Source organism: Bubalus kerabau, chromosome 1 (genome assembly GCF_029407905.1).
Source record: "Bubalus kerabau isolate K-KA32 ecotype Philippines breed swamp buffalo chromosome 1, PCC_UOA_SB_1v2, whole genome shotgun sequence".
NCBI classification, from domain to species: Eukaryota; Metazoa; Chordata; class Mammalia; order Artiodactyla; family Bovidae; genus Bubalus; species Bubalus kerabau.
In genome coordinates this window covers 88,109,063-88,136,029 of record NC_073624.1, presented here as the reverse complement: position 1 = coordinate 88,136,029, position 26,967 = coordinate 88,109,063, and the positions used below count along the sequence as shown (strand labels likewise).

The 26,967-nt window shown below is 36.6% G+C and overlaps 1 protein-coding gene across 1 annotated transcript in view; it reads right to left on the bottom strand.

Annotated features, from left to right (window-relative positions):
* Positions 1 to 26,967, bottom strand: part of ARID2 (AT-rich interaction domain 2) — a 205,796-nt gene that overhangs the window by 51,849 nt on the left and 126,980 nt on the right. Inside the window, exons 7-15 of the mRNA XM_055581583.1 lie at positions 19,008 to 19,074; positions 18,661 to 18,911; positions 18,239 to 18,335; positions 17,935 to 18,144; positions 16,987 to 17,154; positions 10,767 to 10,848; positions 8,779 to 8,913; positions 7,621 to 7,817; positions 4,508 to 7,362 (exon numbers count right to left, since the gene is read on the bottom strand). Coding sequence (XP_055437558.1) covers positions 4,508 to 7,362; positions 7,621 to 7,817; positions 8,779 to 8,913; positions 10,767 to 10,848; positions 16,987 to 17,154; positions 17,935 to 18,144; positions 18,239 to 18,335; positions 18,661 to 18,911; positions 19,008 to 19,074 — 4,062 coding nt within the window. The remainder of the gene's footprint in view (positions 1 to 4,507; positions 7,363 to 7,620; positions 7,818 to 8,778; positions 8,914 to 10,766; positions 10,849 to 16,986; positions 17,155 to 17,934; positions 18,145 to 18,238; positions 18,336 to 18,660; positions 18,912 to 19,007; positions 19,075 to 26,967) is intronic.

Here is a 26,967-nt window from a genome sequence, read left to right as displayed (position 1 = left end):
GTGCTAATGATTTTCTTAATTATTACAATGTACTACTAGCTCCCCTGGTGGCTCAGATGGTAAAGCGTCTGCCTACCCTGTGGCAGACCCGGCTTCAATCCCTGGGTCGGGAAGATCTCCTGGAGAAGCAATGGCACCCCACTCCACTACTCTTGCCTGGAAAATCCCATGGATGGAGGAACCTGGTAGGCTGCAGTCCATGGGGTTGCAAAGAGTTGAACACGACTGAGAGACTTCACTTTCTTTCACTTTCACTACTAGTCTACAAATCTGAGCAGTAATATGCTTCAAAAAAAATTGAAATGACATTTCTGTGACTCCTGCTAAAATGATCTTCTATGGTTATGACTAGACATAGCCCCCCTGAGATTGCAGATATGCTTTCTGATGGGTTGGGTAACTTTTCAAACTCTTTATCAAAGAATGAAGGGGACCAGGCAGATACCCACATTCAATGTTAGCACCATTTCAAAAAGGATTCATATATGAAGGACAGGAAACTAAGGAGCAGCATCTATAAAATGCCTTAAGTAAGTACATTCTTAGTAAACTATTTTTATATACAAGAATCAGGCATGACATCAGATCACAGGATGAACAGATACAGATACATTCAACATGTGTTTTAAATGCTTCTGAAAAAGACAAGTCTTCAGTTAAGTATAATTAATTTTTTCCATTTTTATTATCTTATATGCCAATCTAGTACCATGCCTTCAGCAGATACAATTTCATGAACAGTGGAAGAGAGCAGGGCTCAGAAACAGTATCCATATTGTGGCAGATTGAAAATAAACAGTTTTAAAGAAAGAAATGTACCTTGAAGTTAAGTACAGTTATTTCATACATAGCTAAATACCATTTAAGTACAAAATATATGGTTACAGCATTTAGTTTCATATTTCTTTCCCCTTTATGTGTTCCTAGTATCTTTTCTGTAGTAAAATTAATACAGCTAATTAGTGGGAGTGAGAAGGAACAAAACTGAGAAAAGAAATAACAACGGTATTAGGAAGGATTACCTGTTGGCCATTCTCAGCAGGGATATTTCCCTGCAGTCTTTCCAGCCCTGAGCATTCTGCAAGTCTAGAAGTTCCTTCTTGGTGTAAAGGTACCTCCTTAACATTCCCCACCCCTTGAAATGGTATAAAATAACAAAGGTGAGTGAAGTCGCTCAGTCGTGTCCGATTCTTAGCGACCCCATGGACTGCAGTCTACCAGGCTCCTCTGTCCATGGGATTTTCCAGGCAAGAGTACTGGAGTGGGGTGCCATTGCCTTCTCCAATAAAATAACAAAGTATAGCTAAAAAAAAAAAAAAAAAAAAATCACATTTAAATTCCTCTATTTCATCTACCTGTTTAAAGTGCCAAATCAAATACTGGATAAAATGGTATTAAACCAAGGTCTAAAATGCAATTCTAAGACTATATAAAGAAATTTAAAGCATCTGGGCAACAGTGGAAATGGTTTTTATTAACAAGCTCTTAGGAAGGTTCAACAGGCTCCCTTCAAAGGACACTTATGATATCATCTTGAGCAGCTTGGTAATTTTTTAGCCTTTATAGGTACTTTATCCTATGTGTTAATTGCTCAGTCGTGTCCAATTCTTTGTGACTTTATGGACTGTAGCCCACCAGGCTCCTCTGTCCATGGGATTCTCCAGGCAAGAATACTAGAGTGCGTTGCCATTCCCTTCTCCAGGGAATCTTCTCGACACAGGGACTGAACCTGGGTCTCCTCTGTTGTAGGCATATTCTTTACTGTCTGAGCCACCAAAGATAAAACATACTTGCACCATTACTGAGCACCAGACTGTGTATTAGGCCTTGTGCTAAGAGTTATACACAGATATCCTGCTCTGTTTGTTTCTTATTCTTATAGACATGTATGCATGCTATGTCTCTTTTTCCTTGCAAAGTTTTACATTTCTATGTGCCAACAAAATACCAACTTCAAAAATAAAGACTATAGCTGTTTGAAATAAACTACATTCTCGGGGAGCATACATAAAAGTTTATACACATTTTTTAGATTAGGAGTAAGCATCACCGACTCAATGGACATGGGTTTCGGTGAACTCTGGGAGTTGGTGATGGACAGGGAGGCCTGGCATACTGCGGTTCATGGGGTCGCAAAGAGTTGGACACAACGAGTGACTGAACTGAACTGAAAATGTATTAATTTTATGGCTTGAATTAGATGTATATATGTCCAGTATGTTACATTCTAGCATTGTGATCCTGAAATTATCTTTCAGTGATACTTATATCTTATAACCTAGTCATTAAAATAATGTTACATATAATAGGAATATCTAGGATTTTACAAAGAAATCTTTTAGAATAGTGGTAAATGGGCTAAGAGCATGAGCTCTGGTTTCAGACCCACCAGATTTGTCCCGTACCACCTCATATTAGTTGGTAACCTTGGGCGAGTTATTTAGCATTGTGAGGCTTCTTCTCTAAAATAGAAATTATAATGTTTACCTAATAGAGCTTCTTTGTGAATCAAATGACAAAATAGTGCAAAATTCTTAACACAGGTCCTAGTCTTAGCTAGTATTGCTTGTTTTTTGTTATTTAGGTATCATTGTTGAACATAACCACACTGGAGGGTTAAAGGACGCAATAAACAAGAGTGGATGAAGCAATTTCATAGTAAGAGAGGTTTTCTCTAATCTGGCTTGGTCTACTGTAACTCTTTAGGATTACAAGGGAATCTAAAAAAAAGTGGAGCATATAAGATGAACTGGGAAATTGTTAAATATAAAAAAAAATGTGCTGAATGCTTAGTATATGTTAGATATTGCATTATTAAAAGAATTTTTCGTGTGCTTTTAAGTGAAAAACTCATCTTATTGAAGCTTGACTAAAAATGACTTGGTATTTTCCACAAAAACTCCATATTAATTATTGCCATGTATATAATATACACTGAAGAATCCTCAACCTATTTAGATACCTTGAAATAGACCTAAGCAATACTAATATGAATTAAAAAACTCATTACGCTCCCAGAGCAGTACTGTCCAGCTTTACCCATTCACATGAAGAAAGACACACATTAGTGAATGATGTTCTAAGCAAGGGATTCTTTGCTTTCTCATCTTCCATTTTGCTTCCCTACTCCCACCCCTCTCTTGTCATCTAGATTGGTATCAATACCAACACAATCTGCTGCTATCATCAGAAGCACAGAGAAAAAACCCAAGACAGAAGAGTGCTAGCAGAGCTGTCAACAGTCACAGAAGGTTCTGGCTGTGCAGTAATTAGGAAACAAAGAATGAAGTAGTAGTAATCCAGGAAACAGCATATAAGATTGTCCTTAAAACCTTTATAGGCTGATTGGATCCTCAATTCAGTACACTGATTTTAGAAAACACTTTTATTTACTGAGGCATGCAGAGAGGGGATAGTAGATATTTTAAAGGGAATAAATAGAGCAAAGGAATAAGAGACACAAAATATTAAATACCAAAATAGCTGAAACAAATTGAAATTATAAGAAATAAACCTTTTTAAAGAATAAAGGCAACTAATTCAATACCTAAGATAATAACACACTTGATAAAATTCTTATGGAATTCACCTTTTTTACAAAAGTACTGTGCAAGAAGCCTCAAAAATACACTCATGTCAAAATCAAATACAGAAATTCCCTTCTGGTGTACTCTTAGCAAACCTCTCCCAAACAAGACCAAGTTACATTTTAAAAATACTCCCTAAAATGTTAGATGACAAGTACTTCTCTATCTTGGCTCTACCTTGCGTGTACAACAACACAGAAAAATGCTTTAAACCAGGGGTCCTCAACCCCTTGTCAGTGGCCTGTTAGGAATCAGGTGGCATAGCAGGGGTGAGCGGTGGGCTAGCAAGGGAAGAGTCACCTGCTCCCATCATTGGTATTACCTCCTGAACCTTTGCATTTCCCCCACCCCACCTCAGGGATGGAAAAAAAATTGTCTTCCATGAAACAGGTCCCTGGTGCCCAAAAGGTTGGAGACCACTGCTTTAAACCATGTGTTTAAGTTAACAACTGAAAATTGTTCAATATTACAAAGAACAGAGAAAAATAAAAGAGCATGACAGCTTGAGTACACTGCTGCTGCTGCTGCTGCTAAGTCGCTTCAGTCGTGTCCGACTCTGTGCGACGCCATAGACGGCAGCCCACCAGGCTCCCCCATCCCTGGGATTCTTCAGGCAAGAACACTGGAGTGGGTTGCCATTTCCTTCTCCAATGCATGAAAGTGAAAAGTGAAAGTGAAGTCGCTCAGTGGTGTCTGACTCTTAGCGACCCCACGGACTGCAGCCCACCAGGCTCCTCTGTCCACGGGATTTTCCAGGCAAGAGTACTGGAGTGGGGTGCCATTGCCTTCTCCTGAGTACATTGCTAAGTCCTCCCAATTACCTTTTCAAGGTAAAACATGGAAGAACAGTGCATTTCCCCCTAAAATCATATTTACACATCAGAACTTTTTAAGAGAAATGTGACAGGACAATGACTCACCTGTGGGACCACATTCTGTACGTATGTTGGTGGATGCTGCTGCTTCTGCTGAACAGCACTTTCTATTGCTACTTTAGCTACAGTGCTTGGATCTGCTCCTGCTGGCACCGCAACCATCGTTGCACTGCAGCCAGCATTGTTGGGGTCACTGATTGTAACAATTCTAACTCCCACTTTATTTGGAATTCCTGTGACTGTTTCCCTATCATTATCCTCTGCTGGCCTCTTTACAGTTTTGCATTCTGCTGTGCCATTTGTAGACCGAACGTCAGACAACAGGGCAGGAGAATGGGACACTCTTGATCCTGAGTGGGGAACGGCTATGATTTGATGCCCCTGTATAACAGAGGTTGCAGAATGTGGTGAGACAACTACACTTGGGCGTTGCTGAGGCACATCTGAATTCAAACTTGAAGCTAGAGGTCCATTAGGCAAATCAGTACCACTAAACTGCTGTGTTGCCACATTTGAGGCCTCCTGTATACTGCTCACAGATGGTGAAACACCCAAAGTTAATATAGGTCCATTAGAAGTTCTTTCTAGTTGATCACCTTTGGCAGTATCTTGCTGAGTAGCATCTAAAGTCCCTTGTGGTTCCATTGGAGATATCTCACCATTTCCTACATGATTGGAAGTTTTGTGATTTGGAATGTTTTTGCTTAAATGAGAACCATCTCCTTTATCAAAATCACAGATTCCATTAACTAGAGGTTTTTTCAAATCACTTTTAATATCCTGCATGTCCATTTGTTCTGAGTTCTGTTTTCCAGATGCTCCATTCTCACCTAATTCTAATGATGGCCCATTACTGATTAGTGAGCACTGATTAGCCTCACTTTGAATTTTCCCTGAGTTTGAAGGAGGTAGACTTGAGTCACTGTATTTTCTCCCATTTAGAAGACTTCCCACCTGCATTTCATTTTCCTTTGTATCCCCATTGCTGGTGTTTGTGGTTCCTCGTCTGCAGGACGGGTTCTCCATGACTTCAATTTTACGTTCATGAACATGTAAACCTGTTGCTTCTTTTGCTTCCTCCTCCTTTTGGCAAATTATTTTATCACCTTTGAATGGGGGAGTAGCAGTAGTACAAGATGATTGTCCAGCTGGAGATGCTTGAGTGGCTGGAAGCGTTTGCACCTGAAGTCCAACTCCTGCCTGGGTCCCGCTCATGGTAATTCCTGCTGGAGCAATGAGCTGAGTTGTATTTCCCTGACTCACAGTTGCAGTTGCAAAACTTGTATTTGGCACAACTGTTATGGTTACCTGGTTGCCAGAAGTCCCTTGGAAAATGGTTGCTGGGCTATTTGAGATCAGCGGGCCTGGCAATATTTGTAAGTTCGAGATGGGCACGGTTTGCACTCCCCCAGTGGGTGGCATTGCACTTTGGACCAACTGAACATTTTGCTGCCCAACCAATAGCTGCTGAGCTGGAGTTTGCCCTTGCACTCCAAAACCTGCTGCTTGGTTATTGGCCACCTGGTACACCACCTGAGGACTAGGAGCTCTTGCATTATTTGGGGGAGGAATCTGTGGAGCTGGGAGAATAAGCTTACCACCGGGAGTTGAAGGACCACGCTTTGGAAGCAGCAACTGTTTTATCAGACTCGACTCACCAGAAGCAGGCTGACCAACTCCTGCATTTGTTTGCTGTGGTTGAACTTGCATCTGTACTTGTTGTGGCTGCTGAACTTGTACTTGTACCTGTTGTGGAGGTGCTGGTGAATGCTGCTGCTGTTGCTGCCTTTTCACAGACAGCATTTGACTGACAGTAGGAGGTGGTCCCTGTGGTTGAGGTGTGGAAGAAGATGACATGGCAGTAGGGACCTGGTTAGTAGTAGGTGGGACAGGTGATGGTGAGGAAGATGGAGTAATGTTTGGTTGTCCAGTTAGCTGAACTGCCTGGCCAGCTGGAAGAGCTGCTGGATTAGCAAGAACAATTTGGTGAATGGCTGGTGCATAAGTTTGACCTTGTTGAGCTGGCTGGCTTACAATCACTACACTTTGTTGGGTTGGCTGCTGTGGCTGTTGAATAGGCTGTTGTACCACTGTTGATGAAACTTGCTGAGAAGGGAGAGGTTTTGGTGCAATGTTTTGAAACCCTACCCTTGAGGGTTGTGGACTTGGGACACCAGCAATGGTAACCATTTGTCCTGTAGCTACCTGAAAATTCTGTACTGAAGTTGCTGAGACAATATTGGATGTAGAAGTCGTTACATACTGTGGGGGTGCTATGATAACAGTGTCCTGTGGCTGGCTACCAGCTGATGTCTGCTGAGATGAAGTTTGTACAGGTTGGGGTGATGTGGTGATTAACTGTTGACCCTGTGAAACGGTAGAAGTACATGCTGGTATGTTCTGAACTCTGCCAAATATATGACTCTGTGGGACAGCTTGCTGAATCACTGTAACAGGAGTGCCAGAAGGTATCTGCCCCGGTACCACTGTGTGTAATGGAGACTGCTGTGGAATTACTGATGGATGGTGAAGCATCTGGGAATTTACAACTGTAACAGGCTGTGGCCCTGTACTATGATTCTGAACCACAGAACTCTGTGCAGCTCCTCCCACAGCAATACTAACAGGAACTGCTGTCTGGGGTATAGAGTTCTGGATTACTGTAGCCTTAACGACTTCACAAGGAATTGGAGCTTTATTTTGAATGACGGTCACCGGAGCATTTTGCTGCTGGTGGGTATGAACTGAAGGATTTGGTGGAATTCTTGAAACAGTCTGTGCCACAGTATGAACACCTTGTACTGGAAAAGACATTTGTGTTGCAGTCAAACTTGAAGATTGGTTGGTAACAGGAGTCCTCTGAAAATGGTTTCCTACAGTTTGTGGTCCATGAGGGATTCCTGAAAATATGAGGAAAAGTTAAAATTCACAGTGAAATGACTGAAAAGCAGCATGCAGAAATTATTTTACTTAATTTCAAGAGAAAACAGTTTTAAGAAATTAACAACTTTGTACTATATGAATATGATAAAATAATAGAACAAGAAATAAAATGTTACTGAAAAACAAGGACAAGTTATACATCTTGAATGCATATAATACATGTTTTCATTTAGCCTTCTTATTAAATTGGCAATATTTAATCACAATAAAAATACCTGCGGGTGAAGGACTTGGAGATACATCAGGTACAGAATCAACACGAACAACGGGAGTAGAAACAGGTTGCTGCTGATAGTACATCTGAATGGGAAGTGGGATAGCCCTACGTTTTACTCCTACTACATGAATATGCGCCTGCCCATTGTTACTGGAATCCTCCACTCTCTTCACTGTATGATTTGGAAAGACTGTTCTGTAAAGTACACACACATTCAATTTTAATAAGTAGCACATTAACAAAAAACACTAAACTCTAACAATGTTTACACGAACAGCAACAGTATATTCACTGCTACTTATATATGAACCAGTATGAATCATATATTCTACAAGGATGGGAAACAAAGAATTAAATATTACTGTAAAAGATCAATTCTCCAATTTCAAAAATCATTATTATTAACATTGTAGGGTTTAAAACAATTCTACTACATATGTAATTAATAAAAAAAGCTACATCAAGTCAATGCCTATTTTATGAACTTTGCAAAATATCAAAAAGTCATGATGTCTGAAGACAGAGCTCAGTCACAGACTATTATTCAAGATTTTAAAGGGCGAATGCTATGTCTTTAACACATATAAATACCAGGAAAAACGTAAACTTAATTTCTCCCTTTTCTTTCTTTGATAAACCTCAGAATGTTTAAACACAAACACTAAAATTCCCTTGAATTTAAACTTCCACCACACTACAATCTAACCATACAAAACTTTAAGTAGTGGAGATATTCAAGACTAGGTAGATAGTTGGTACATCTTCCTGGGTAGCTCAGCTGGTAAAGAATCCACCTGCAATGCCAGAGACCCCAGTTCAAAACCTGGGTCAAAAGTTCCCCTTAGAAGGGATAGTCTACCCACTCCAGTATTCTTGGGCTTCCTTGGTGGCTCAGACAGTAGAGAATCTGCCTGCAATGCAGAAGACCTAGATTCAATCCCTGGGTTGGGAAGATTTCCTGCAGGAGGGCATGGCAACCTACTCCAGTATTCTTGCCTGGAGAATCCCCATGGACAGAGGAGCCTGGCAGGCTTACAGTCCATAGGATTCCAAAGAGTTGGACACGACTGAGTAACTAAACACAGCACAGATAGTTGTTATGTTCTCTACAGAGCAAGGGGTATGTAAATTAACTTTAAAGAAATATAAATCCTACCTAAGACATTTATAAAATCCAGTTGATGTTAGGATTCCACCACGAGCCAATTTACTGCAAGTTGATAGGTACTCAGAATACATTTCTGCTCGAGAGACAGAACAATCTGGATTTACTTCAAAATGAGCATTTAGCCTAAAACAGGAAAAAAAAAAATACATGGCATTATGCAATATACTATAGAATCTATACTTAACCATTTGAAGGCAATGTGTTATAAATTAATAATCATATCTTATTGATCAAATTTCACTATCTCATGCTATTTGCAAAAATATATGCTAGGATTTAGGTAGACTAAATCAAATAAAAAGAGATTCCTTAATCATTCTTATTTTAGTATAAAATATCATTATCCACAAATATAAAAACCAATATTCACAAATATATGTGAATACATCAGCCGAGATGGCATGCTAGCAATAAATATTCTACAACACATTAATTTTATTCAGTGAATACTCAAAATATAACAGAAGCTCCCAATTACAAGTTATTGGTGATGTGAAAAATGAAGGAAAAACAACTAAACTTTTGTTGCTCTTGAATCAAATTTCTTCAGAAAAAAACTCTCTAAAACATTTAACTACTTCTTAAAACAATGATACTTCTCATGCTGCACACTCCCCTTCCCCACCTCAGAGACTCTATTCCTAATTAATTACAAGGTAATTCAAACTTCAGTTTGTCTTTGTCATAGAGTGACTGCAGCTGTAAGTTAGGATTGGAGGCCTAGTTAACCATAAAGGACTCTTTCTAGAACTCACTATATATATACAAGACAGGCCAACCTACAGCTGTTTCCTATTAACTGAATCAAATGATAATTATGATAAAATCATTTAAAATGCTTCTCTTCTCCTCCCTAGAAATGGCAGAAATAAGAATTTATAAGACCAAGTCTGTAACTAACACACACACATTTTACAGTGGATGCAGTACTTATTTTTTCCAACTTTCATAACTTTGAGTATCAAGTTTTCAAATAGACCAGAAAACAAAAAACTGTTTGGTTTCAATATAGAAGACAAATATTTTCAAATATCACTGGAAGATTTATCAAGTATAAAGCATCAGGTTTAACAATACAGAATATGAAGAAATAGCAAAAAATTAGAGATATTACCATAAACCTGATTTAAGAAAAGTAGAAAAGTATAGAGAAGTGTCATAGGAACACAGATATGAAAGCACCAAAAATATGGAACATAAAGTGACAGGAACATGGAATGGGAGAAAAATGTTAGAGAATGGGGGGAAAGGGAAAGAAATTTTTTAAAGTAATACATCACCGAAAAGTGATCTTACATTTCAATCTGTTAAACTTCTAAACAATTTAAGTTGAAATTCATAAGCAATGTAGAGGCAATTAGCCATGAAAAAATGAAATCTAACCAATTCTACATTTATTTTTTTCAGGAAGTGGCTGAGATGTGACCAGTCAGTCTTCTCAAGAAAATATTATTTTAAAATTGATATTTCAATGTAGACATACTGGTTATTCTATCATTTGATTAGTTACCTCTTACTACTCACAAAAAGAAACAATTAACTAGCAATGAACAAGAAATTTTGCTTTTGGTCAAAAAAAAGGGACATTTGATAACAAAATCTGGTTCTAAGAAGTCAGTCCAATTGTTTTAATAAAATATTAAGAAAAACAAATTCTATAATACGACAAACCTTATTTTCTACAACATCAATGACAATTTTTTAACACAAATTTTACTTGAAAAGAAGTGGTGTAATTTAATGAAATTTTAATCAAAGACTATTTTAATTCTGAAGATTCTGATACTTTACTTTCAAACTATTCCAAAATACAGGTGAAGCGATTTTATACTGTCCTTTCTTGTATAAATGATATCCTATTCTAACTAGAAAGAAATACAGAGTAAAACATTCTGGATGACTGCTGAAATAATTTCCTTTTCTCATTTGCTTTATTCTTCCCAAGGATAAAGCCTTAATAGAAATAAACCACTTACCACTGACAAGCAAACTTCTCACTATCTATTTCCACTATTCCTGGAGGTGGAGCAACATGCTGTGCTACAACTGCTCTGGAAGCTAAAGAAAAAAATACATTAGCTACATCATTTTTTAAAACTACAGGCCATATTTATATTTAGTTCATGGATATGGAACCAATTAATATTCACAATGAATACCTTTTAAAAAGGTGTATAAACATATTGAAAATAATAGAAATTTGAGAAAGAAACTTATAATGGAACACATATTAATTATACCAGGCACTGTCTTAGATCCTTCATACGAACTATTTTTTGTTAACCTCACAATCATTCAAATAATATGGATTATTTCACTAATATAAACTCTGTTTTTCCCACTTTCAGACACTGAGTTTTAACTTTATACTATTAATATCTTTTTAATTCTTCTGTGAGGTGGGTATACATAAAGAAACTAACACTCAACTTGATTAAAATAATTAGCCTGAGGACACACATCACAATGTATCAGTGAATAAGCATCTCTCTCAGATTAGTTACAGAAGCAGATTGCATCAAAAATAATTTCACTTTTGAATTTAAAATATTAACTCTGTAAGTGGCATATATAAAACTTTCAGATATAATGAACAAATAGCCAACTTCTATGTTGGAACTAATAAAAATAAGAAAAACATGGGATAATAGAAACATGATCATATTACAGTAAGTTTATAATGAAATAGGAATCTTACATATTTATAGATTAAAAATTATATTGTTTCACCATTGAATCAGCATTATTAATAATATATGCTTTTGAAACCTACAAAATGTACCTTCTTTTTTTTTTCAGGTGACATGTTAGCAAAACTTCTCAGAACCCTCAAACAAAACATAAATTTCTAAATTACTGGAACTAGAAGAGCCCCACAGTCAGTCTAGTCTGTGAATGATCTGAAGCAATCCTGACCTTTGTCTGGTGAGACCCCAGGCTTCCACTGGGATACAGCTAACAGCAGCCAGCTACATTTAAATACTTACTCTCTACTAAACCATTTACATTTATATGATTTGTTTTAATCTTATATATAGTTCTAAATTTAATTGTCCCCATTTTGCAAATGAAAAAATTAAAGCTCAGAGATTAACAAAGAACACATGATGGAGACAGCAGAGCTGAGTATAGCTGGAAAGCCTTCTTTTAGGAGTGCTGACTTTGAATTCAGGTCTGTCACATTTCAGAGGACATACTGTGATATTCTGCTTCTTAATAGAACATCATAATTAGAATCAAAGGTATGGTTCTTGTGCAACCCTAGCCTATCTTTTTTCTTCTCCTAACTTGATGACAGTTACAGAAAATGCCTTTCTAAGGCCTAAATACATGTAGAAATTTCCCTTTTCTTGATCAATTATACTGTAAGAATATACCCTACTCTGACTGAAATCTGAATCAATTAATAAACAATTGCAGGAAATATTACAAACTATGTTGAAATTATGAGAAACTTTATAAACAATGCATAAGGAAAAATAATATAGCCACAATTAAATTAAAAGTATAAACTAGAAATATATAATTACTATGAAAGTGGCTACAAACTGAGAATCCTTGTCTTCAGGATACCTGAAGACATTCCAAAGAATACAAAGGGAACTTATACTTTAGAAGGAATCAATTTTCAGATGTTGAAAGTTTGGTATATATTCCCTCCTAAAACTGCTGTGCATGAAAGCAAGACCTCCTCTTTGATGACTGCTCTTTAACCATTTTGGAACAAAGTCTTAACTCTATTAAACACTGTAAGATATGGTTAAATGCAAGACTCTGGAGCCAGATAGACTGGCTCTGGAGTTGCATCACTCATCAGCTGTGTAACCATGGGCAAGCTACTTAACCCCTCTGGCTATAAAATGGGGCAAAGTAATAGCACACTGACCTCATTGATGGTTATGAGGATTACAGAAGTTAATATGTAAGTCCCTTAAAACAATGCCTGGCACATAAAGAGCGGTACATAAATGTTAGCTATGATGATGATTGTATAAATACCTCTGGAACACCAACAGGAGAAGTAGAAACATTAGTATCCATAAAACGTGTTTAAACCAAGGTATTAGCCTAAGGATTCAGGTCTATCCCAGTGTTTTACATATTATAGTTAAGGGCAATGTACAGCCTTAAAAATTGGGTATTCTGGTCCTTTGGCGTGTTCTAAATTCAGATATATGATTAATATAAAGTGATGACAATTTCTGCTTAATGTCCTTTCCGCCTCCATCTCTCAACTACTACCAAAGAGTGTATTACTTTTTAAGTTAGAATCTTGAGTAAGTAAAGCACACAGAATATTTTAAAGAAATACTGAAGGTAGTGACATCTTATTTCATTCACATGACAAATTCATGGCAAGTTTAACTATCTTAGAATTCTGAAATAAGGAAGATTTCATGGGAACATAAATCAACATATTTTCTTAGTCTGAAAAATAAAGATGAATTTTTTTTCTAAATAACAGAAATTGAGACAAAATACCCTTGATTAATAAAGACTAACTTTATCAGTTAGGTTATGTGGCAGACATTTTCCATAATTGAATGAGGTAAATCTCCAGTGCCAACTGACAAAAATGTATTCATGCACATGACAAAAAGCATTTTATCAAAAAACACTGTGGTCATGAAATGAAGACTACTAAAATTTTCCTAACCCAGTGGTTCTCAAAGTAATCGTGCCCTGACCTGAAGCATCAGTATCTCATGGGAACTTGTTAGAAATGAAAATTCTCCAATTCACCTGAATCAGAAACTCAGGGTACGGAGCCAAGAAATCAGCATGCAAGCTCACTGGGTGACTCTGATGCACCATGAAGTTGCAGAGCCACTGTGCTAACACTACCTGAATATATTCAGTTAAACAAGGTGCACCCAACTGAAAGAGTAGCAACTTTAATTTACCCTCATATCTTGTTAATATTTTTTGGTATGTTTTCAATAAACTTAAAAATAAATATCCATACTAACCGGGCAATAAATAATTTTACAAATCAAGTATTATTAATTCTTTGATTTCAACAAAACAAAGCAGAACTCAAAATTTCAGAAGATCGTTAAATATAATTTTAATAATTTTTAGATAATTCTGAAAAATAATAACTTTAAGTTCTACTCTCAACTATTTATTGATATAAACTATTTAATGATGTGAACTTAAATATATAAAAAGGTAAAACGTAAAATTAATGCTGAAACTAACTGCAATTCTAGCAAGAAAAAAAATACTCTGAAACACACTAGAGTAATACTTTCCAGAAAACTAGTGGAAAAAGTCTTGTCCATCTCATTATGAGATGCACTTCCAATAACTGCTTCTTTAATTATTTATAAAAGTTTGTAATATATTTACCATTGTTTTATGGACTGTTTATTATTAAACCTTGTAACAATAAAATTTAACACTTAGAGCTTTATAATGTAACAAAATTGAAAAACCTTAAAATTAAAATGTCTATGTAAGTATTGATGGATCTGAGTTCAAGGAGAAAGAGGGATAGTATAAAATTTCTAATATTAAGAATACATGTTATTTTTTAAATGGATAATGTTACATATCAAGATTCCACAGGATATAAAAAGTAAGTATCAATTTAATACATCACAAAAACATAGTATTTGCAGATAGATGAGAGGAAGGGAGCTAAAAGTTTGAAGATAACCATTCCATTAGAAAACAGTATTAAACAAATGATGGAGAGGAAAGCCAAACTATAAGTGGTAACTAATCAAACAATTCAAAGTTGTCATTCATGATGAGCAAGTAAAAAAGTGCTCACCAGCATAAAAATGAACTCTTTTAGGTTCCTAGAGGCCTATTCAAACTTCTATCAATGGCACTACATACACAAGAAACTCTCAATATTTAATTTTATTCCATTTGCCAATGAGGATCTACTCGGGCTGGGGGTTGGGTTCATTTGTTAAGGTCACAGGTCAGCAATAAGGCAAAAGGAGTTTTCATGAAAATTACCTCTGAATATTCTTCAAATGACCTATCATTATCAGCATATCACTGATAATTTATTGGTTTCACTCTGTTGAAGTTTCCCAATGGCCCTCATTAACAATATTTTAAATTAATTTAAAAGTTTCTCCTTTGAGGATAAAAAATATACGCCCACTACCCACTTAACTAGCGTATGAACTGTTTCATTTCCTTTTCAAGGTTGAGAAACTATTAACATTCTTATCATCGATTCTCCAATACATATCAGCTCTTTAACATCTATTGCCTATGGGTGAAAGCTCACTAAAATTAGCAGTCAGAATTACCTATTTATTTCGTGCCTTCTATTAAGTTAAATGCACATATGATATAACTCCATTATATGACAGAGGGGCATAATGGAAATAAATAGGTGATACATATTACATACTTTGCATAGAGTATATAATTTTGATAATATGGGTTACAATAGAAGAGAGGAAGAAAGACAGGGACCATGATTAAATGAGAGATGAGAAGAACAAGATAGCTGGAGAAAGATGAGGAGGGTCCAAACTGAGTTATCAGTACAGGCAATCAAAAAATTATTTAGGAAGACTCAACAGAATTTGGTGATTAAATGAATGTAGTAGTTAAAGATTAAGGATAATGAGGTTTTTATTTTGATAGTGGGAAAGGTTGAGAATAATCTGAATGTATTTCTAGGCTGAAAAAGCAATTAAAGAAAGAAAAGTTTAAGATACAGAAAAGAGGAGTTGGCAAAGACTGGTATTCAGAGTACAAATAGTTAACATCTCTTCCTGAGACAAAGGAAAGAAGGAGAATGAATTTAAATGCTAGTAAATATGTAAGGGAAGGGGTAAGAAGTAGAAATTCATGCCACATGAGCTTCCAGAATAACTATACAGTGTTAAGATCAACTGAGAAACTGAGCATTCTCCATTTAAAAAAAGGGAAAGAGAATTATCTTGGGAATATTGAGAGAGAAAGTGAAAAAAGTGAAAGTGAAGTCGCTCAGTCCTACCCGACTCTTTGCGACCCCATGGACTGTAGCCAACCAGGCTTCTCGGTCCATGGGATTTTCCAGGCAAGAGTACCAGAGTGGGTTGCCATGGTGAGAAAGAAGGTGAGGTGAAAGATGGTTTGTTTTTGTTAGGACAAATGAAAGTGGAGTGCAAAAAGGCTGAGCGCTAAAATATAAAATAATAACTCATAATGAGCCAGGAGAAAGCAGTCTAAGAACTGAAGGACAGGTCTGAATTCTAGTTAAAAATATTTGAATTAAATACAATTGACTCAAGGGAATACTAGGAAGGGTGCATGCATTAGCATTTGTATACATGCACACAGGCTTCCCAGGTGGCTTAGTGGCAAAGAATTTGCCTGCCAATTTAGAAGACAGGGGCTTGATCCCTGGCTCAGGAAGATCCTCTGCAGAAGAAAGTGGCAACCCACTCTAGTATTCTTGCCTGTGAAATCCAATGGACAGAGAAGCCTAGTGGGCTATAGTCCATGGGGTTGCAAAGAGTTGGACACAACTTAGCAACTGAACAACACACACACACGTCTGATCATAAGCTCTGATTCTGAAGGGTTTTGTTACAAGATTTAAAAATAATAAAGGTATTATGGTTCTGTATTCTGATAACCACCTGAGAGAACTATAAGGTAATATATGATTAACTTATTCCTGGTCTATCAATTTCTAATGACAAAATCACAAACCCATTAGGACACTTAATGCACTCACAGCTGTGAATATTTAATCCCTCACACTACTCTAAATCCTTTTCAACTTCATTTATTTATTATACTATACCTCTTCTGTGCTCACCTTGATCCTGCTGCTCCTGGAATGTATAATATGTAAGAAATTAATGTACATACTCAATTCTCATTTGGCCAACTATCATCAAACATCAGTTCCCTGTACTTCATATTAAATTTATGTGCTGTGTGCTAAGTCACTTCAGCTGTGTCTGACTCTTTGCTACCCTATGGATCGTAGCCTGCCAGGTTCCTCTGTCCATGGGATTCTCCAGGCAAGAATGCTCGAGTGGGCTGCCATGCCCTCCTCCAAGGGATCTTCCCAACCCAGGGATCAAACTCGCATCTCTTTCATCTCCTGCATTGGCAGGCAGCTTCTTTACTGCTAGTGCCACATAGGAAGCCAATTTAAATTTATCCTTAGTATTAAATCTTACATTCCAATAACCACATTGAAAAAGATTATACAAAGACACTAACCTGGGGCAGATGCTACATGGGTCTGCGTTTGGACTTGCTCTATAGCTTGTGGTCTAATTTCAGATAAAACTTGATGACTGGAACTTGGATGTTCGACAAGTTTTACTGCAGCCAGTGCATCTGGGCCAAACATCTGAATATCCATAGAAACCAGACACACTAACATGTCTAAAACAAATTAAAATCAACAGTTGTTAGTCAATAATTTTGTAAAACAATGACATCACTGAAAAATATATGCTATATATATAAAACGCTGCTTCTCAAATGCCAATTTATGAATCACTATACATCAGAATTATCTGTGGATCTTTAATTCTAGATTTTTAGGCTCAATCTCTGAAAACTGATTTGGAAGCTCTGGGGTAGATGTTAGATTATCTTCATTTTTAAAAACATTCTCAAGTGATTTTAATGTGTAGCCAGATTTAGGAACCACTGATACGGAAAGTACATCTTTATTTCTCAATACTTTTCAAGCCAAATCTTTATTAACTCTGATTTTAGTATTTATACCAAGGAAATAAATAATTTGAATCACTGATGAAAACATTAATGTGAATGTTTTAGTGAGTGTGTTTAAAATTGACAACTCACTAAGAAGGTGAGTTCATTAACAGTACCACTACCAGCACTGACCACTTGAAACAGATGGACCTGCTTCCTGGAGAGTAAGACACAGACATCTTGTTGATTTCAAACTCAATATATAGTAACAGAAATAAAGAGAAGAAATAAAGACTACTGATAGCCATGTGCACCCTGGTCTCTCTATAATAGAAGTTTTTATTATCTAAAACAGGCAGAAACACAAGTGTGTCTGAAAGGGTAATGATTCCTCAAAATAAAAAGTAAACCCCAAATATCAACTATGATTTTTTTTTACAGCACAGTAAGTATTTTTCCTCAATAAAGAAAATTAATTTATCTTTTTTGGTTTAGTCTTACCTATGCTCTTTTCTACTTTTGCAATTTTTGTGCAAGCTATATCTCCCATTTCTGTGAGCATATATAGCACCTCAAGTGTTGAGATTACGAGCAGCACATCAGGTAAAGTGAGATGACAAATGATCTCTCTGTATGAGTCCTGATCAACATATTCACAAATCAAAACACCATTATCTTCTGCTTTGCAAAGATTTCCCAAAATTTCCATACCTGAAAAGCATACATAGCACAAACATGTATTTGTCTTTTAAAACATGATACAAAGCTTATGTACTTTGACAGTGAGAAACTTGTGAGCACTTACCCCTCATCTTTAAAAATCTATCCCTTGACATTAGGCATTTTGTAACAGTATGAAACATTAGGTGAGTAGTTTTGAAATCAACAGGATCCAATAAAAGCTGAAAAAAAAGGAAGGACACTACTGTTGAGAGAGGCTTCATCCAATTTATATCTAAATACATAATTCAAATTGAATAAAAAAGAATAGAACAACATTTATAATTTTAAAAATGTAATGACTGTGAAAATAGCCGTCAATAAATCTGGAGCATCATTTCAAATATTTTTCTCCACACAACTATGTAATACCACTTTAGGCAAAAACTATATGTAAGCATTTAATATTCTATAATTATGGCAAATATAATAATCCCACATCCTAAAGTTTTAAGTAAATATTCTGCCAACTATAAAAACTGTTTTAATGTTCTGTCACATGCTTACCTCAGCTGCAATATTTCCTAATGTGTCAAGGCCTAATTGCCTTAGAGATATAAAATGACTATGTGCAGAAAGTAATAGGAAACGGAGACAGGTACGATTAGCTGCCAAGAGCTTAACATTGCCCTCCTCAAAGGAAAGATTTCGCAAAATCACTGCAATCTGAAGTACCCGTTGTCCTTCAATATCATTAATGCCCAGCTTTCGAGGTGGATGAAATAAAGATTCCCAAATCCATTCTCCTGATGTACCTTCTACAACAGAAGAAAACATAGTTTACTTAAATTGATACTGCACTTATTATTATTGATATTTCAAATTTATTTAAAAATACTTCCTCACTGACTTACCATGAGACTTGTTTCTGTCAGATATGAGGTCACGTACTTCATTATCATCAACAATGTCTTTCCAAAACTGTAATGAGAAATTATTATACTTAATTCAGACAATATGAAATAACTATTCTATTACTTTAAAAATAGTCACAATAGTTCTACTATTTTCAGTTCATGTAGATATCATTATATTATATATACTTAGCTCTTTGACACAAATACTTGAATTTCTATAGTTCAAATATATCATTTTGGCCAGGGGCTCATAGATCCTAAAAGGTTTGTGAAAGAAATCAGCCCATCTCTAAAAAGAATGACATCTTTAAGTTCATTGACCTCTAACTAAAATTTGTCATTTCCTTAGCATTTTCTTCAACTGTGAATGTTAGAAAACAAACCACAGTGGTAACAGAAATTCTTCTGACACTGTCATCAATATGAATCAGAGATATTTTCAGATCACTTCATAGCTATAGAAAATATCTAGAAATGGTATTTATGCTCATTAGTACTCAAAAATTATGAGTTATTAATCCCATTAATAAACTGCACACAGAAACAGATTTCTATTTATAGACTCCTAAGACATAACTGGCTAGCTACTGAGTAAATCTGTATCTAGAAGAAAATAAAAAAGCAAGTAGTGGAGCATTTATGTTTACATATTTGTAACCCAAATATTTAGGTTGTGTTTCAGTACTCCGTATCTACAAATTATTTTTTGATCCTTATGAGAGAGGGAATAAGTCAAAATCCACTGCTTAATCTTTTTCAGGCTAAGAAACAAACACCTTTATATTGATAAATCTATACAAAATGAGTTTTAGTTTTAACTTTTCTATGCCATTTAGCTCTATTATCTTATTACTTCTGTACTAATAAAGAAGCACACAGGCTATAAGTTCACTACTTCTAAACATTCTGATGTGTATTTCAAAATGACTATTTCAGTTTGAGGAATTCATAACCTGAGAAAAAGTCCACAAGCAGAAGGAGTCAATGCAAAAAAACTCAAGATAAAAAAATGTTTGGTAACAATAAAAAAAACCTAGGCATATAAAGGAAGAAGACAATGTTCAATAACCAAGAAAAAAGGGCCACAAGAAATTCAAATAATAGAGATATCAGAGAGGAATTTTAAATGATCATGGAAAAAAAAGAAACAGAAGATAAGACTGAAGTTTGGCATATAAGCAGAAACTTTAAGAAACAGATAAACAGAAATTTTAGAACTGAAAACAAAAACTGAATGGACATATTTAATGAACGATTACATTCAACTCAAGTAAGAATTAGTGACTGGAAGAGATGGCAGGAAAAATATCAAGTTAGAAGCATGAAAAGACAAAAGGATGAACAGAATAAAATCATTCAAGAAATATACATTGAAAAGTTCTAACACAATTAACTGAAGTTCCTGTGGAAAATAGGAAGAATGGGAAAAACAGTATTTGAAAAGACAGGGCCAAGGAATTTTCTAAATCAATTGAAAGATGCCAAGCCATAGACTTAAGAAACACTCAAAACTCTAAGAAAAGATAAATAAAATGTGGAGAAGCATCATAAAAAAATTCATGAAAAGCAATGATGAAGAAAAATCTTAAATGCAAATGAAGGAAAAGGGACAGATAACCTTGAAAAAGACAACTAAAATTACAGGAAACTTTCTAAAAGAAATCATGGAAGCCAGAAGACAGTGGGATATTTTCAAAGTCATGGAAGTAAACATTTGGCAAAGTATTATAGAAACTTTACAGTGAAACTGCTCTTCAACATAAAAGCTGAAATAAAGACATTTTCTGACAAATGAAAACAGAAAAATGTCATCTGCAAACCGGCACTGGAGAAAAAAAATGCATGAAAAGGCAGACGTGATTTGAATCAAAATAAATGCTGAATAAATAAAATACTTTAAAAAGTCTTATGGGTAAAAATATACATACAATTAAAATCTATGAAAAATGCTTGGAAGAAAATTTTGATCAGGTCATAATGGTACTGCAGTAGTCATCCCATCATAAACCAATATGTATAAAACAAGCGTTTAAAAGAAACTGGACAAGAAATCAATGCAAAACTATAATTACTGAAATATGGTAGGCAAATGAGGTGAGTCCAATGACCAATACATTTACACAGACACTATTTCTACATAATGGAACAGAGATAATAAACCCAAAAGATCATCAGTTCAGTTCAGTTCACTCGCTTAGTCGTGTCCGACTCTTTGCGACCCCATGAATTGCAGCACGCCAGGCCTCCCTGTCCATCACCAACTCCCGGAGTTCACTCAGACTCATGTCCATCGAGTTTGTGATGCCATCCAGCCATCTCATCCTCTGTCGTCCCCTTCTCCTCCTGCCCCCAATCCCTCCCAGCATCAGGGTCTTTTCCAATGAGTTAACTCTTCGCATGAGGTGGCCAAAGTATTGGAGTTTCAGCTTTATCATCAGTCCTTCCAATGAACACCCAGGACTGATCTCCTTCAGAATGGACTGGTTGGATCTCCTTGCAGTCCAGGGGACTCAGAAGAGTCTTCTCCAACACCACAGTTCAAAAGCATCAATTCTTCGGCATTCAGCCTTCTTCACAGTCCAACTCTCACATCCATACATGACCACTGGAAAAACCATAGCCTTGACTAGACGGGCCTCTGCTTTTGAATATGCTATCTAGGTTGGTCATAACTTTCCTTCCAAGGAGTAAGCGTCTTTTAATTTCATGGCTGCAGTCACCATCTGCAGCGATTTTGGAGCCGAAAAAAAACAGTCTGACAGTTTCCACTGTTTCCCCATCTATTTCCCATGAAGTGATGGGACCAGATGCCATGATCTTCGTTTTCTGAATGTTGAGCTTTAAGCCAACTTTTTCACTCTCCTCTTTCACTTTCATCAGAGGCTTTTTATCTCCTCTTCACTTTCTGCCATAAGGGTGGTGTCATCTGCATATCTGAGGTTATTGATATTTCTCCCAGCAATCTTGATTCCAGCTTGTGTTTCTTCTAGCCCAGCGTTTCTCATGATGTACTCTGCATATAAGTTAAAGAAGCAGGGTGACAATATACAGCCTTGAAGTACTCCTTTTCCGATTTGGAACCAGTCTGCTGTTCCATGTCCAGTTCTAACTGTTGCTTCCTGACCTGCATACAAATATCTCAAGAGGCAGATCAGGTGCTCTGGTATTCCATCTCTTTCAGAATTTCCCCAGTTTATTGTGATCCACACAGTCAAGGGCTTTGGCATAGTCAATAAAGCAGAAATAGATGTTTTTCTGGAACTCTCTTGCTTTTTTGATGATCCAGCGGATGTTGGCAATTTGATCTCTGGTTCCCAGCAATTACTAAACCGAGAAGATAAATTCTCTCTCCCTCTGCTCATACCCATATATTAATTAAAAGTATACCAGAACAATTTTCAACATTTGTGAAAGACACCAAATACTAGACACTAAACAATGTAGTATTCCAATACCTATATCTAATTGAAAAATTACTATATGTACAAAGAGGTATGGGCTTCCCAGGTGTTGAGTGGTAAAGAATCTGCATGTTGGCCTTGGAATACGGAATGAAGCAGGGCAAAGACTAATAGAGTTTTGTCAAGAAAATGCACTGGTCATAACAAACACCCTCTTCCAACAACACAAGAGAAGACTCTATACATGGACATCACCAGATGGTCAACACCGAAATCAGACTGTTTATATTCTTTGCAGCCAAAGATGGAGAAGCTCTATACAGTCAGCAAAAACAAGACCAGGAGCTGACTGTGGCTCAGACCATGAACTCCTTATTGCCAAATTCAGACTGAAATTGAAGAAAGTAGGGAAAACCACTAGACCATTCAGGTATGACCTAAATCAAATCCCTTATGATTATACAGTGGAAGCGAGAAATAGATTTAAGGGCCTACATTTGATAGATAGAGTGCCTGATGAACTATGGAATGAGGTTAATGACATTGTACAGGAGACAGGGATCAAGACCATCCCCATGGAAAAGAAATGCAAAAAAGCAAAATGGCTGTCTGGGGAGGCCTTACAAATAGCTGTGAAAAGAAGAGAAGTGAACAGCAAAGGAGAAAAGGAAAGATATAAACATCTGAATGCAGCGTTCCAAAGAATAGCAAGAAGAGATAAGAAAGCCTTCTTCAGTGATCAATGCAAAGAAATACAGGAAAACAACAGAATGGGAAAGACTAGAGATCTCTTCAAGAAAATCAGAGATACCAAAAGAACATTTCATGCAAAGATGGGCTCGATAAAGGACAGAAATGGTATGGTCCTAACAGAAGCAGAAGACATTAAGAAGAGGTGGCAAGAATACACAGAAGACCTGTACAAAAAAGATCTTCACAACCCAGATAATCACGATGGTGTGATCACTGACCTAGAGCCAGACATCCTGGAATGTGAAGCCAAGTGGGCCTTAGAAAGCATCACTAGGAACAAAGCTAGTGGAGGTGATGGAATGCCAGTTGAGCTATTTCAAATCCTGAAAGATGATGCTGTGAAAGTGCTGCACTCAATATGCCAGCAAATTTGGAAAACTCAGCAGTGGCCACAGGACTGGAAAAGCTCAGTTTTCATTCCAATCTCAAAGAAAGGCAATGCCAAAGAATGCTCAAACTACTGCACAATTGCACTCATCTCACATGCTAGTAAAGTAATGCTGAAAATTCTCCAAGCCAGGCTTCAGCAATATGTGAACCGTGAACTTCCAGATGTTCAAGCTGGTTACAGAAAAGGCAGAAGAACCAGAGATCAAATTGCCAACATCCACTGGATCATGGAAAAAGCAAGAGAGTTCCAGAAAAACATCTATTTCTGCTTTATTGACTATGCCAAAGCCTTTGACTGTGTGGATCACAATAAACTGTGGGAAATTCTTCAAGAGATGGGAATACCAAACCACCTGATCTGCCTCCTGAGAAATTTGTATGCAGGTCAGGAAGCAACAGTTAGAACTGGACATGGAGCAACAGACTGGTTCCAAATCGGAAAAGGAGTACGTCAAGTCTGTATATTGTCACCCTGCTTCTTTAACTCATATGCAGAGTACATCATGAGAAATGCTGGGCTGGAAGAAACACAAGCTGGAATCAAGATTGCTGGGAGAAATATCAATAACCTCAGATATGCAGATGACACCACCCTTATGGTAGAAAGTGAAGAGGAACTAAAAAGCCTCTTGATGAAAGTGAAAGAGGAGAGTGAAAAAGTTGGCTTAAAGCTCAACATTCAGAAAACGAAGATCATGGCATCCGGTCCCATTACTTCATGGGAAATAGATGGGGAAACAGTGTCAGACTTTGATTTTTCTGGGCTCCAAAATCACTGCAGATGGTGACTGAAGCCATGAAATTAAAAGACGCTTATTCTTTGGAAGGAAAGTTATGACCAACCTAGATAGCAGATTTAAAAGCAGAGACATTACTTTACCAACAAAGGTTCGTCTAGTCAAGGCTATGGTTTTTCCAGTAGTCATGTATGGATGTGAGAGTTGGACTGTGAAGAAGGCTGAGCACCAAAGAATTGATGCTTTTGAACTGTGGTGTTGGAGAAGACTCTTGAGAGTCCCCTGGACTGCAAGGAGATCCAACCAGTCCATTCTGAAGGAGATCAGCCCTGGGATTTCTTTGGAAGGAATGATGCTACAGCTGAAACTCCAGTACTTTGGCCACCTCATGCGAAGAGTTGACTCATTGGAAAAGACATGCTGGGAGGGATTGGGGGCAGAAGGAGAAGGGGATGACAGAGGATGAGATGGCTGGATGGCATCACTGGCTCGATGGACCTGAGTCTGAGTGAACTCCGGGAGTTGGTGATGGACAGGGAGGCTTGGCGTTCTGCTATTCATGGGGTTGCGAAGAGTCGGACACGACTGAGCAACTGATCTGATCTGATCTGAGCGTAGGAAACGTAAGAGATGCAGGTTTGCTCCCTTTGTTGGAAAGATCAGCTACAGTAGAAAATGGAAACCCTGTATTCTTGCCTAGGAAACTCCATGGACAGAGGAGCCTGGCAGGCTACAGTCAATGGGGTTACAAAGAGTCAGACACGACCAAACAACTGAGCACACATACAAAGGAAGTAGGAAACACGACACGTAACTAAGGCAAATGTGTTTCAAGAAAAAAAGACCCAGAAATAATAAAAATAATAAAGAAAAGTTAAGTCCCTCAGTCGTGTCCGACTCTGCAACCCTGTGGACTGTAGCCCACCAGGCTCCTCCATCCATGGGATTCTCCAGGCAATAATACTGGAGTGGGTTGCCATTTCCTCCTCCAGAGGATCTTCCCAACCCAGGGATCGAACCTAGGTCTCCTGCATTGCAGGCAGACGTTTTAATCTCTGAGCCACCAGGGAAGCCCCCCAAAATAATAAAACTAGGAGATAAAAACTTTCAAACAACTATTATTAAATATGTTCAACCATTTAAAGGAAAATATGAACATAATTAAGGGAAATATGGGACAATATAAAAAAGTCAAATGGAATTTCACTGAAAAACAGTATCTGAAATAAAAAAAATATGATTAGATGGGCTTCATTAGAAAAGAGAAAATAAAAACATAACAATAGAAACTATCCACAGTGAAGTACACAGAAAACGAAAAGGCCTTAAAGCAAGGAACAGAGCCACAGTGGCTTGTAGAACAGTTTCTAAAAGGCAGGACGGGAAATAAAAAAAATTGAACAAATAATTGCCAAAAACATTCCAAATTTCATGGAAAAAAATGTTAAATAAACTCAAGCAAAAATAATAATCCTAAATGTACATGCCACTAATAATTGGGAGTTCAAAGTACATGAAGCAAAAACTGACAGAACCAATAGGAGATACAAACACTGACAGAGCATACAAATAGTTGATGATTTCAACATTCAACTCTCAAGAAATCATAGAACAATTATACAGAAAAACATCAATAATACAGAAATATCGATCAACACTGTCAACACTCTTTGTTATCAACAAATATTACATCCAAAAAACATTCCTTTCAAGTATGCATAAAACATTCACCAGAAAGACTGTAGGCTGAACTATAAAACAAGTCTTGATTAAAAAAGAATGAAATCATATGGGATGTTCTCTGGCAAAATGGAATGCAATTAAAAAGCAGTGATAATAATGACAGTAAATGATAATAATAATAGGTAGTTTGAAAACAGAAATAAAACATTTCTATATAACTCATGAGTCAAAGAAGAAATCACAAGGGAAATAAATACCATGAACTAAATGATAATGACAACATAAAAATTGTGGGAAAATATTTAAAGTTGTTTATAGAGGGAACTGATAGCTTTATATACTCATACAAGACAAGATAAAAAATCTAAAATCAATGGTCTAAGATTCTATTTAAGAAACCTGAAAAAGCAACATTGCACAACAAAAGTTGTATATAAATAAAAAATGAGGTAAGTACTAATTTATTAAATTGTTACTATTATTTAGTCACTAAAATTAGTAAGGATTAAAATATCACTAATATGATCAACAAGAAAACAGAATAAGTGTATATAAAATCTAAATGGGCACAATAGTAAAAAATAAACAATACTCAGTCCAATCAATTCCAAAAAAGTTAGAAAGGACAGAAAAGAAAACCAAACAGGTAAGACATTTAGAAACCTATTCAGAACATGGCAAATTTAGACATAATTATGTATCAAAATTATACTTAAAGTAGATGGAATATACACTAATTTAAAATCAAAGTTTTTCCAACTAAGAGGTAAAAGGTCCAGTGAAAGTGTCAGTTACTCAGTTGTATCTGACTCTTTGTGACCCACATGGACTGTAGCCCACCAGGCTCCTCTGTCCATGGAATTCTCTGGGCAAAATTACTGGAGTGGGTAGCCATTCCCTTCACCAGGGAATCTTCCCGACCCAGGGATCAAACCCAGGTCTCCCATATTGAAGGCAGATTCTTTACTGTCTTAGCCACCAGAGAAGCCAAAA